Source organism: Aphelocoma coerulescens, chromosome 15 (assembly GCF_041296385.1).
Source record: "Aphelocoma coerulescens isolate FSJ_1873_10779 chromosome 15, UR_Acoe_1.0, whole genome shotgun sequence".
Classification (NCBI taxonomy): domain Eukaryota; kingdom Metazoa; phylum Chordata; class Aves; order Passeriformes; family Corvidae; genus Aphelocoma; species Aphelocoma coerulescens.
The window spans coordinates 13,791,670-13,804,692 of record NC_091029.1 but is presented as its reverse complement, the minus strand read 5'-3'; the positions used below and the strand labels follow the sequence as shown (position 1 = coordinate 13,804,692).

The window sequence follows — 13,023 nt, the reverse complement described above, 5'->3', positions numbered from 1 at the left end:
CTGAAGTGAATGAGCGTGAAAACCACGAGCACGTTTGGGTTCTGTGCTCCAGCACAGACAAAATTCTGGTTCTTTAAATTTATTTTTCAGATAATGCACGTGTAAATTGCTTTACATCTTTTCCAAAGCTGGCAGCAGCCCCCAGCTGACAGCAAATGCTGGTTTTAACACACAAGAGCTGATGCAATGGGACTTCAGGATCTGAGCTGGGATCCTCCACACCCAGATCCAGCCCTCCCATCCCAACCTCCTGGAGCAGGCAGCTCAGGTGGGCAGTGCCCTGTGCTGTGCCCAGCTCAGGAGGGGCTCAGACAGGCTCTGTGACGCTGCCAGACACAGCCAGGATAATATTTACAAATGAGATTTAACTCTGTTTGCCTCTGTGTTTGTGCTGCCTTTCCCTGTCGGAGGATTAAGGGATTTTACAGGAAGAGAGATAGTTGGTTTTGTTTTAATTTTGTAGCAAATGCAGAGAGAAACCTGAGGGAAAATAGATGTAACAGCTGCTTTTGCAGGATGCCTTTTGTGCTCCCAGCCCTGCTGATGGAGGGAGAGGAGCCTCCAGCCCCCCACCTTTGACACAGCAAGAGCTGTGCAAGGCTGGCTGGTGCTGCCGAAATTGGGCGATCAGGCAGGATCAGCACTGCACTCTCTGAGGCACAACAGGCTCATGCTCAATGTTTTCTCCAAGTACCTTCCAACCTGGAGGGAATTGCAATCAATGGACCTTTCATCAGGCCACAATTCAAAAATATATTGGGTTGGGAGTTCAAGTTTTTGTCGGATCTGGGGCAGAGTGTATAAACAAGGCTGGTGCAGTGATTGTCATGTCAAGTGTCAGCATTACAGCAGCAGCTTCTTGCCCTTGTTCTCTTGAGCCAGGATGATTTTCCAGCTTGCTCATAATTCTAAGTAATTTTGGGGAGTTACTGTTGGAGTTCAGTTGGAATAATCACGATTATGGTGCAGGTTTTAGCGTGCCATGAAAGCGCTGCTTATAATTTTGATTTAATGACCTTCTAACACTTTCAAGATTTCAGTATCCAAGATAAAAAACAGATAACGTATGGTTGCAACCTTAACTTCACCTTAGCAGAGGAATTGCTGTGGAAATGAGGCACTGGGCAGTGCTGGAGGCAGGAAGACAGACTGTGGAGAGCAGTGATCTCATCTGCACTGCTAAATCTTAGCCTGATTTTTTTTATGCTGCCACACTAATAACCTGAACTGGAAGGGTGGAGGATTTTTTACTCTTACCCAAACATGATTGACTGCTGCAAAGACTTGCACGCCCATAAATACCTTTTGCTGTTTCTACAGTGAAATGCAGAATATTCTGAGCAGCACTTTTAGCCCTCGTAGCAGCTTTACCTATTTATAAATCCAGTGGAGTGTTTGCTTTTTCTGTTTTCCTTCTGTCACAATCCTTGGGGGTCCCTTCCAACTCAGGATGTTCTTTGAACTCTCCTTGTTACTCTTTACTTTGTGCTCCTTCATTACATGTGAATTTGGGACCTTACAAGTCACTTTTTTTTTCTTATATTACCAGGAATGTGTTGCCCATATCATGTATCAGATGTTTCACGCTCTGTTTTTGCCTGGTTAAAACCTTTTATTTTGGACAGATTTTGCTCTTGAATATCTGGTTAAAAAAACAAAAAAGTACCTGTCTTGAAGCAGTTTTATTACTGCATTTTATTATTTCTCTGTCACCTCTTTGTCATGTTTGAGGTGCAGCAATAATAATAATAGTAATAATAGTAATGATAATAATAATAATTATTAGTGACTTAGTGTTGCCCAAAGTTAGAGAGCAGAACCCTGAGCTCTGGGTTTCCCAGTTTGCTCCTGTGGTCAGAGTATTTTTGTTATTTTCCAGAACTCTCATCCATTAACACACTGTCAAACCTTTGAAATGCTCAGCACAGAGATGTGTAAACAAAAGGCTTCCCTGAAAACAAATCAGTTTCCCTTTTCCCCCTTCATGAACCTGGTCTTTAACTGGGATAAACATCCTGCTGAAGAAAAATCAAAAATCCTCCTGCTTGGAGGAGCCTGGCAGCCAAATCCATGGTGTGACACAAAAGTCCAGTTCTAACACCCGTGTTCTGCTGTCACTCTGTCACCTGTGGGGTTTTTTGCCTGGTTCAATCATCTTTGCCTGGTTCAATCATCTGTCTCTTCCCCATCCCTTTGTTTTAGGGAAGAGGTGCCTCAGCTCAGCCCTGGTGTGGGGTGGAGGGGATGGAGCCTGTGCTGCCCATTTGGATTTGTTAACTGGTTTTAAGCTGAGTGTGTGCAACCAGTCTGCTTTGCAAACCCAGTTCAGCACTTATTTACCTTTCAAACAATTAACATAATTACCATTATGCTAAGAAGTAATTTTGGGAAGTTCTGCTCTGAGCCCTTACGACTCCGTCGGGACAGTTTTAGTCGGGACTTATCTTTTTGATGGAAGCCTAATTGCAGTTTTGGCTTTGTGTAAACAAACAGAGGCGGCTAATTGTTTAGGCAAATAGCAGATTAATTTAAATATTCATCCCTAATAAAACAAAAATGGTCCCCATTATGGTACTCATTCCCATGGTGAGGAATATAAATATTCAGTGGGAGTGCCATTAGACAGGGATCTTAAGGATTATCTGCATTATTTCACATGGGTAGCACTTTCCAGATACCAAATAATCTTTACAAAAGCTAACATAAATCAATTTAAACTCATTTAGCTACCATTTCACTATGTGCAGTTTCATTACCACACTCTTGCTTCACCTCCTCTGGGACTGAGGAGGAGTGTTTGCAAACTGGCAGCGGTGCCCATCCACAGCTGTCTGTCAGGGCTTTTATGTCTCCTTCTGAAGGAAGAGCTGCCATTAATCATTTCATCATTAACGTGCTCCACTGCAAGGGAGGCTTCTCCAGCCCTGCCTGTCATGTTGGAAGATTGCTTCTCCTTAATTCAGTGCAAAGGTGGCCCAGAAGGCTCCAGTTCCCTTCTGTTCCCTCCTGATTGCCTCAGGTTGCTCTTACTCCGATTATGATGCTTTTAAATGGAGAATTGAGGAGCCAGGCTGGCAAAAATGCAATTACAAATATGTTGTCTTTTGACTTACACTTCTTTATTCTTTAGGATTTGTATTCTTTAGCTTTTCTCTGTGGTCACCAGGGACAGCACCCAGGGAGCGGCTGGAGCTGTGTCAGGAGGTTTAGGTGGATTTTAGGGAAAGGTTCTTCCCCCAGAGGGTGCTGGGCACTGCCCAGGCTCCCCAGGGAATGGGCACGGCCCCGAGGCTGCCAGAGCTCCAGGAGCGTTTGGCCAGCGCTGCCAGGGATGCCCAGGGTGGAGCTGATGGGGTGTCTGGGCAGGGCCAGGAGCTGGGCTGGATGGTCCCTGTGGGTCCCTCCAGCTCGGATATTCTGTGAATTGTGCATCAAAGTGACTTAAAATTTGAGTGTGGGTTCTTCCTCACTGTTTTTTGGGGTAATTCAGGGCCTCTGTATAATAGAACAAAAGTTCAGGTGTCTGTTTACATCTGATCTCCAAACATGGAAATGTGAGAGAAGTCAAGAGTCTTCCTCAAGGTGGGTATTAATGTTACTGGAAAGTCCAAAATTAGGAATAAGTTACAGAGCAATAGAGCCTGGAATCACAGAATCACAGATGGGTTTGGGTGGGAGGGACCTTAAAGCCCATCCCATCCCACTCCCTGCCATGGCAGAGACACCTCCCACTGTCCCAGGCTGCTCCAAGCCCCAATGTCCAGCCTGGCCTTGGGCACTGCCAGGGATCCAGGGGCAGCCACAGCTGCTCTGGGCACCCTGTGCCAGGGCCTGCCCACCCTCCCAGGGAACAATTCCTTCCCAGTATCCAATCTGTACACCTCTTCCCTCAGCTTCAGGCCAGAGCACATGAATTTTCCTCAGAACCTGTTCCGTGGTCAGAGGAACCACAGCATCCTGAAGTTCAGATTTCCTGCCCTCATCTCTTCGCTGTCTATTCCCTTTGTTCCACCAGATTGATTTGCAGCTGTTTGAAAGTTGTGTCAAAGCCTGAGCTAACCCCCAGTGCCCGTTTTCCAGGGTCTGTCAGTGTTTGGAGCCTGCTGTTGGGGCGGGAGCCAATCCATCACTTCCAGCACAACCTGTGCATCCAGGCCTTAGCCCTGGCCCCGGGCGGCACCGCGGTGGCCACGGCGTCCGGCTTCGAGGTCAAGGTGGAGAGCCCCGATGACAAAGGATTCTGGCAAACCCCAGGAACATTTGAAATCCAGAAATTGGTGAGTCTCCAGGCTACTCTGCTTCGTTCCAGCAGCTCCTGCTCCTCTAATTATTTTGGTAGGGTTAAGATGGATCTTATGAAAGTCTTCCAGCCTGAACTAGATAAGGGTGTTGTCAGCTCGAAGCTCTGACTTTGGAGCTGGTTAAGGGATGAGCCTTCCATCCCTGAAGAGCAAGGGTGAAATGCTGGCTTAAAGTAGGAGTGAAAATGAGCACAAGTCCATATGGTGCAGGAGGTTGGCTGGGTTTAATTTTTTTTTCGTTTTTTTGTCAACAGTAAACTAAGTTGGCTCATTTTGTAAATCAGTTTTCTCGCATAGAATTGGAGCTGAAACTCCAGGTCTCATTCCAGATCCACACTATCTGATTAATTTTGAGGCAGGATATTGCAGGCAGCCTAATAGTGTCACTTGTGAAGCTGTAACTACTCGTGCAGCTTCTTTAGGTTGCACCTTCTGTCACTGAAGTTTTGAGAGTTGTAATTAAAACTCATTCTCTGAAGTTTTATTTTGTCTCAGAGTATCAACATTTGTTTGAAAGGGGAAGTGTGTAGGAATAATTGAGTCTTGCAGCCTCTCTCCTGTAGGAAGAAGCTGTGCAGTTAAAGGGTGTGAAGTAATTTTAAACACTCCTGATTAATCCCTCCTCCAAAGCAAAGTCAGTACTTAAAATATTGGGGGATTTTGTTAATTGAAGAGATTTTCCAGTAAAAGCACCACCCACTCCACTGTAGTTGGATCCATTTAACTTGTGTGCTGTGACAAGTCCGTTTGCCCCATGGCACAGACACTCAGGACCCCACACTCTCTTTCAAGGCTGGGTTAGAAATCAGCTGTTAAGAAGTTTAAACCCTTCCCACGGGGAAACTTTCCAGCCCTATCTTCACTGAAATGGGAAGAGCACCATCCTCGTGCTCTTGGGACAGAGGATTGGGGTCTGACATTTGGGCTTTCCTAGAGCTGTGATGCCTCTGTGTTAATTTAGGGTGTATTTACATGATTGCACAATAAACATCAGTTATATCAATGTGTTTCCTCTTCTGGAGCACCTTATTCACATTCCAGCCATGATATTTGCTTTGTGTGCTTTAACCTTGAGGCTTTCTGTCCTTCAGGATGAGGCCATTGGGTCTTGCTCCTTTCTTTGAGGTGATATTTTGGGACATTTAATTATAATGTGCTCTGATTAGTTGGGTTCTTTATGGGCTCGTTCTAAAGACTGAGAGCTGAATTTCACCCGAGGAGCTAAACTTGCAAAAGTTCAGAAATAAGCTTGGTACTTGGTCTTTGTGTGGAATTAATCCATAATTGAGGTGATTCAGGACACACGAGTAGTTGGTTCAGTTCAGCATGTGGCAGTAGTGATGCAAAAGAATTTTTGACTGTAATAAAAATAAAAAGTCTGCTCTTTTTAGGTCAACTTCCTTAATCTGGTTCCAGATGTCACGGGGAGCCCAGTGGCAGTGGCAGCTGCAGAGGACATTGTCTATCTCCTGAAAGCAGAAGATCCTGGCAAAGTTCTCCACTCTGTCTATGGTCAGCCTGTCACCTGCCTCGATGTGTCTGCTCATGAAGTGGCCTTTGGCATCAAAACCTTTGGCTGGTTATTGAATGAGCCCAACCAGGTATTGTAATTGGTTTTTGATAAGATTTTTACACCTTTGTAATTAAGGAAAAAAGAGTTTGTGCTGAGGGCTTTTTTCCCTGCTCTCCAGCTTTTGACAGGAGAGAGAAGACAATTTAATGCAATAATCTCATGCTTCTTTGTGTTCTTCTGTGGGCTGAAGTGAGGGATTCTTGTTCAGCCAGCTGAGTTCACTTTGCAACCTCTGCTCCTCAGCAAGGCCCAAGTCAGTTTATGCTGCATCAATGGCCTCAGGGGAACTCATCTCAAAGAACCCACCTAAAAACCCCAGTAAACAACCCAAAAGCCCAAAGCATCCCTCAGCCTTTCTGGTGAGGGCCTCCTGAGCAGTGTCAGGCATATGAACACCCTTAGGAGGAAGATGCTTTTTGTGTTGTGCACTCAAGTATTTGCCCAGGCTGTGAAGAGAGCTGCTTCCAGATGCCTTGGGAAGAGTTCCTGTCCCTTTCCTGCATCTTGCCTCCCTTTTCCACTCCCTTTGCATTCCCTTGTTGTGTTACACTTCAGGCCGTCAGCAGGGAGGGAAGGAGGGTGCTTCAGGCAGGTGGAGAAGGAAGCAGGAGGGCAGCACCCAGATGAAAGGAGCAGTGGTCTGCAGTGTGAAAACGCAGGATTTTCCATGGCAAGCAACTAGAAAGGGAAAGCTTCATTTAGGACTTCCTCTGTTAGGAACAAACGTGTCCAGCTCATCTCGTTCCCCTTAAAATCCCTGTTCACCATGAATACCTCGAGGGCTGAGATGCTGCAAGCTGTGCTGTCTCTATTAATTCCTTTGCTGCCCTAATCCAGCTCTTTTCCCTCCAGAGGTGGGAGGTCAGGAGGTAAAATTTCCTCATTTGTGGGCATTACCCCAGTGATCACTTCTGTGCCTCCTAAAGGAACAGAGAAACCTCCCCAGGCCCCGAGTGCCGCTCAGCAAAGCCGGACATCTTTCCTAAATTAGTCCTGAGCTGCCCTGCTCTTGCTGGCAGATTGTATTAAGCCTGGTGCATCCTAATCAGGGAGATGGGCCCAGACGGCCGGGGGGGTGTGACAAGGACACTGCCTTGGCACTGCTGCTCCAGCTGACATCACGCCGGAAATTAATTACTAATGTCTATTATGATAATTACCGGCCTCGCGCAGACGTGAAGGGACTTTGCAGCGGCTGATTACGCTGGGCACACGGTGGCAATCTGTCTTTGGGAGAGCTCTCCCTCCTAGAAATGCAATCCTGCAGGATTCCAGCCCCCTTGGCTGCTGCCTGTGTTTCTCCCCAGTTTGGGCTTTTCTTTGTTTTCCTCTGGGTTATTATTTTTCTTCTCGCAATCCCTGCCTAGTAACCTGCTTCCCGATGAAAACGCTTAGGGAAACCATCTTTTCCCACCCTCTCTCTTTTTTTAATCATTTTCTAATTTTAGCCACGTTTGACAGCAGAGCTGAGATCTGAGGCATAAATTTTGTGGGAACTTTTATGTCGGAGAGGAGGAAAACATCAAATCCGTGGCCTAGACTTGGCTCCTGTCAGATGAGAGACACCCGTGCAGGATGGAGGGGAAAACAGAAATGCTTCATCCCTGAGAAGTTCAGCTTGCACTTTAGTAGCACCAGACAACCCAAATATGTTGCTGTTTCTTGAAAGTTCTTCTGCTTTGGTGCTCCTGGAGCTCTTTTTTTAAGTCAAGCTGTGAAAGATTTCATTGTTTCAGCTCTGGTAACTCAACATGAAATACATTATTTCCCTTAAATTCCAAATTCTGAGATCTGTGTTCCCATCTAGGCTTGTCCCGGGCTAATTAAATAGCCCAGATAACGACCCACAGGGGAAATCCTTATTCCCAGGGCATCCAGGGGACATTCCTTGAGGGATGATGTCAGGCCAGTGACACATCCCCCATGTCAGGCAGTTGGGAGTCCTGTGATCACAGAGCTGCTGCAGCACCAGCACCAAGGCTGGGCAGTCACCTGTTGGAATTTTGGGGGAGATTAAATCCACAGACTGGCTTTGGTCCTCTCTGTGTCAGGATCTAACCCTCGTAAGGAGGCAGCAGGATGAATGTTAGGCTTGACTTCATCTGATTTCTGATGCAATGTGGATGTGGCTGAAGCTTTTCTCATAGCTGGTGGCTTTATAGCCTTCCCTGAATCTGCTGTCAGGTAAGTCTGGGCTCCTACTGTAGTTCAGATGAGCTTTGTGGATTATTTCTATTAAATTTAGAGGTGTTTATTCTCCTGAGATGGGAGGAAAAACCCTCAAACACAACTTTCTCCTGTATTTCAAATTCTGCTCAAAATTTTTAACCTACTCAGCAGTTCTTGGGGGGGATATAAGATAATGAACCAAGGAGGATTTGGAGGTTTTTCCACCAAAGCAGCTTCATACAGCATGCATGAGAATTTCTATTACAGCTATTATCAGGCACAGTTCAGCTGTGGGTTTGGTTGCTTTGTGGAACCTGGTTCCAGGACTGGTGGATGGGGAAGAGAGGAGGCAAGGGATGATTTAAAGCTCCAGCTCAGAGGCAGAAGGCTGTGGATGTGTTGAGATCAGCTCTCTTGGGTGCTGCTTGTCAATGCTGTCGCTTTTGCAGCTCTTTGGAGCTGCTGGTTGGCTTGTACTTGGTGAAAGGGGTTCAAGCTCACCTGGCTCCTCTCAGCAGCTGTGAAACACTGCCTGGGTTTGCTCCTGGATTTGGTGTTTCTGTGCAATTCTTCAGCTGCTTGGAAGTGTGAGCGCATCCAGTGGAATCAACCACTGTTGGGAACTGATAGCGAGTGAAAACAAATTTTAAATCATGGAATAGTCGGGCTTGGAAGGGACCTTAAAGCCCATCCAGTGCCACCCCTGCCATGGCCAGGGACACCTTCCACTGTCCCAGGCTGCTCCAAGCCCCTTCCAGCCTGGCCTTGGGCACTTCCAGGGATCCAGGGGCAGCCCCAGCTTCTCTGGGCAACAGTAAATAATCCTTTAAATTGAGTTTTATACTTTACATTCATTTTTGAATGATATATTTAGGTCATAGCTTCTTTACAGAAGCTTTAACATCTTTTTTGCACTTTATTTTAACTAAAATCCTTCTGACTGAGAAGCTGCATTGTCTTTCCTGATGTTGAATGTCTCCAGTTCTCACGGAGTTCCAGACACTTCAATTTTTTTAATCGTAGTTTTTCCTTGTTTAAAAATGTGGGGTTTTTCACTTCTGTTAACCCCTGTGACCATTGTAAATATCCCAATTTTCAACAAATTCATCTTTATGGACTCTTGTTTTCATACCAGTAGAAGGGCAGGGCTTACTGGTGCCTGAACAGATGGAACTTGCCCAAATGTCTCTCTTTGAGGAGTTGCAGGGTGTTAGCAGATCTTTGGAGGTGTTGAAAGGTGTTTTCAATACCTTTTTCTTTATAAACTCTTGGTACCACTTCAGAGAGGTAAAACTCTCTGAGGAGCTGAGCTGTGTTGGCCATTACAGGAAAAAGAAGCCAGCAGAGAGTCCAGAACTTTTCCTTGTTGAAATTTTGCATGATTTATTGATCAAAGAAATGACCAGGAATAATTTTGCAAGTTAAAATAAATAAATGAATAAAAAAACGAACTAAATCATCAATCAACAAATCCCTTTCTGTTGGCTGACATGAATGACATTCTGCTTTTTTCCCCTGTTTGTACAATAGTGGGAGTGCTTCAAAATTGGCATGGCAACCTAGGTAGGTGCCTCAGGTTTGGAAAACACAGCTGCTAGGATGTACCACGAATATTCCAGGTGATGAAACCAAGGGAATTAATTCAGTTTTTAAGGTTCAACTTGCCTCCCTTCTCCACGGGAGAAGGTTTCTCTGAGGTTAGGGAAAACCTGTCCCTGGGCTAGAGGGATTTTTTGAGTGCGTGGGTGGTTCGGTGGGTAAGCACGACATGCTCCCCATGGGCCCTGGAGCTCTTAGCCCAGGCTTCAGCCACGAGTCAAACGAGCCTGGTGACCCCATTCCAGGTCCTAGCAGACATCTGCCCACATCCCAGCCCATCCCAGGCTGGCAGAGCCCCGGGGGCTGGCAGTGCCCAGGGCTGCAGGTGCGTTGGCAGCGCCGGCACAACGCTTGGCTCCCCTACTTGCCACCAGCCTGGAGCCTCACTCTGCAACTCCAGGCACAGGGAAACTTCAAAGGGAAAAGCAAACTCCACTTGTCTGTAGCTCTGTGTGTGACTTGTGCAGCAGGTGTTGGATGGGGAGGATGGATGGAGCTGCTTTTCCTGCTGGATTTGCCGGGAGCTGTGCGGGCTCTGCTGGTTTTGGGTTTTCAGGCGGCGCCCGGCGCATGCGGCTGCCAGGGCAAAGTCACCTCTCGGATGGCATGAAAGTCAATTTTCCACATGCTCAGAGAAGTGCTTGTGTTCCCAGCTCCCCACAATGACTTATATCTGGCAAGAACTTGCAAAATAGTCTCTCTGGCTGATTGTCAAAAATTACATCATATTGGAGTAAACTGCTTTTAAATCAAACATCCATTATTCATGGATATTAACTGCTTTTTATTTATTTATTTATTTTTTTAACTGGCTGTTTCGTGTTTGATTTACTCTTTTTCTTCCTCTCTGATTGTCTGTCTGTCTCCCTCAGCTGCTCCTTTTAAATCTTAGCTCATCTTGAAATTTATGGAGCCAGAACACTTATCTGTGTGCACAAGTATCAGCGTGCTGACCTTGCATTTGTTAGCAGGCAAATTGTTTTGTTGTTGTTGCAGCGTGATGTGCCATATTTACAGTAGGCAATCCAATACATTTGCACTGGGAAACTGTGCCCCTGGGGCTTGTAAACTTTAAAAATATTCTTTTTTTTTCTTTTAGAAATAAAATCCAAACTTGCAGCAGTGTGGACCATATGTTGTCTTTAATTTGATGAGTTCCCTCACAAATGCATATTCCTGCTTTTGTAGGTACCCTCTGGATTGGATGGCTTTGACCTGAGCAGAAACCAGATCCCTTTTTATTTATGGTGGACTTGGAATTTCACGACCTTTTTTTTTTTCATTGGCAATATTTGTGTGTATTCAGGCAATGTTTTTTCCAACTGGCAGAGGGCTGGACAGAAGGAAAGGGGGAGAAACATAATCTGAAAATAAATGTAAATTCTGTTCTCAGGCTTGCTGCTTGATCCTCTGCCACTCTGAGCAACTCAGGGTGGTTTTATTTTAGTTAAAATGACAGAAACCTCAATCCTGGACAGTTCTTTCCGAAAAAGTGGTTCTTTAATGGATCCTGTGTGTTGTTCAGTGGGGAGAAGGATGTAGGGTTTGAGTGTGGTTTTACAAAATGCTTTTTGCTGATATTTATGATCCTCCCTGCAACACTGCATCTAAATAAGAACCAAACACACCCCACACACAGAGGGATTCACCCAGCTCTGAGACACAGCTCGCTCTCCGTGCTGCTCCTTTGGACAGGAGGCAGGAAGGGGATGGAAAGGGAAAGGGAAAGCAGCTCTCCCCCAGAGCAGGCGTGTGCTGGCTCCCAGCCAGGACAGTGGGATGGACACCCCAGCTCTTGTTGAAAGTACCACAGGCTCTTTGATAACAAGTGCTCAGGGATTTGTTGTTTTAATGTTCCATCCAAAAAAGACATCTCTGACACCGCAGCATCCCAGAACACCTGCTGGGGCTTTGGACACGCATGGAAGAGTTCCATCAGCAGCATTTCCTTCACTTCCTTGGTTTTTCTTGGAAGTATCTCAAGCAGAGTGCATCGACCACGCTTGACCTCACTTAGCTGCGAGATGTAACAAAGCTCACAGCTCAGCTCTTCTGGCTCCAGAGCCTTTAATTCTTTGGGAATTAATTTCAGGCATCTTTCATGAGTTCTTGGACAGCATTTAAAGAGAGTGCCCTGTACCCACTGCTCTGCAGTTCTGTGCAGAACAGTAACTTTTCCTTTCTTGCCTTGCCTGGGCTCGTGAATTTGCCGTTCCCTGCGCAGCCCTCCCAGAAGAGCGGCCCAGGTTGAGCCGTGCCCAAGTCGCCCAGTAAAGAGGGGAATTAGTCTAATGCACTGCCTTAACAAAGGGGAGGCTATGGGCATGAATAATTAATGCCCCCAGTCTGTGGCAGTGGGCTGAAATGAAGTCCCATTTGCTCAGCCTTATTAAAAGAGAGAGAGAGAGGGAGGGATGGTAAAGGTCGTTAAGGGACTTGTAACAGGGAGAGAATCGCCTCGGAGATGGATAATGTGTTTGCTAATCTCTGTGGTCTTTAACTAAACAGAATGCTGAAGGTGCTCTGGCTATTCCTGGCTTGTTGAATTATTAAGCATTCGGGGAGATTGCCTGGCTCTTGGCCAACAACTTGGACTTTTCATTTGGCCGGTGTTAATAGGTGACACTTCTTATTTGGGGCGTCGGATCCCAGTGCTGCCTGCACGGCCTCTTTAAAGCTTTTCCTCCTTGAGATCCCAGTGGGGCCAGGGCTGCTCGTTAGTGTGTTATCCCAGGGTTCTTCATTTCACACCCAAATGCTCTTGGTTCACTTCCCTCAGTTTGGTACCTATTAGGTCACTGGGCTTGGGTGTCCATTATAGGATTATAAATACCTTTAAAAGGGTAATCCCTTTGCAGTGTGCATTATAGGATTATAAACCTCCCAGAGACCTTATGCTTTATCTGCCCTTTAACACACAGGCCCTTATTTCAAGTCCCTGTTGACCAGGTATTTCCATTCTCTCTCCTTGGCCTTTGTAAGGAAAATCCTTCTTGCCTTGGGATATTGCAGGAGAGCTCATCAGAGGTGTTCCAGCAACTTCAGAATTGTCATCAGTGTGCTTTTAAAGCCCTGTCTCCAGGAAATTATTATTCAGACTTCAGCATTCTGAGTGCTTTTAGCTTCTTTACTTACCAGCTAGGGAGGATAAGGGTTTGAAATTCATTTTCAGGCCATAAAACTGCTCAAGACAGGTTGAATTTCGAGATAGGCAAAACCTGGATACTGAAGAGCACAAAGAGACTCTTCCAGTGATGGAGCTAATTGGTTAGTAAGATATTTGTGCATGATAAAATTGAAAATAAATTTTATTTTAACCACCAATCCTGTTGATTGTTAAAATAGACAATCTTTAAAAGAATAGAGACGGGCATGAGGAGA

General features: G+C 45.8%; 1 protein-coding gene across 1 annotated transcript in view; it reads left to right on the top strand.

Annotated features, from left to right (window-relative positions):
- The window catches only part of FBXW8 (F-box and WD repeat domain containing 8), a 52,365-nt gene that overhangs the window by 28,244 nt on the left and 11,098 nt on the right, over positions 1-13,023 (top strand). The window contains exons 6-7 of the mRNA XM_069030442.1: positions 4,081-4,277; positions 5,693-5,902. Coding sequence (XP_068886543.1) covers positions 4,081-4,277; positions 5,693-5,902 — 407 coding nt within the window. The remainder of the gene's footprint in view (positions 1-4,080; positions 4,278-5,692; positions 5,903-13,023) is intronic.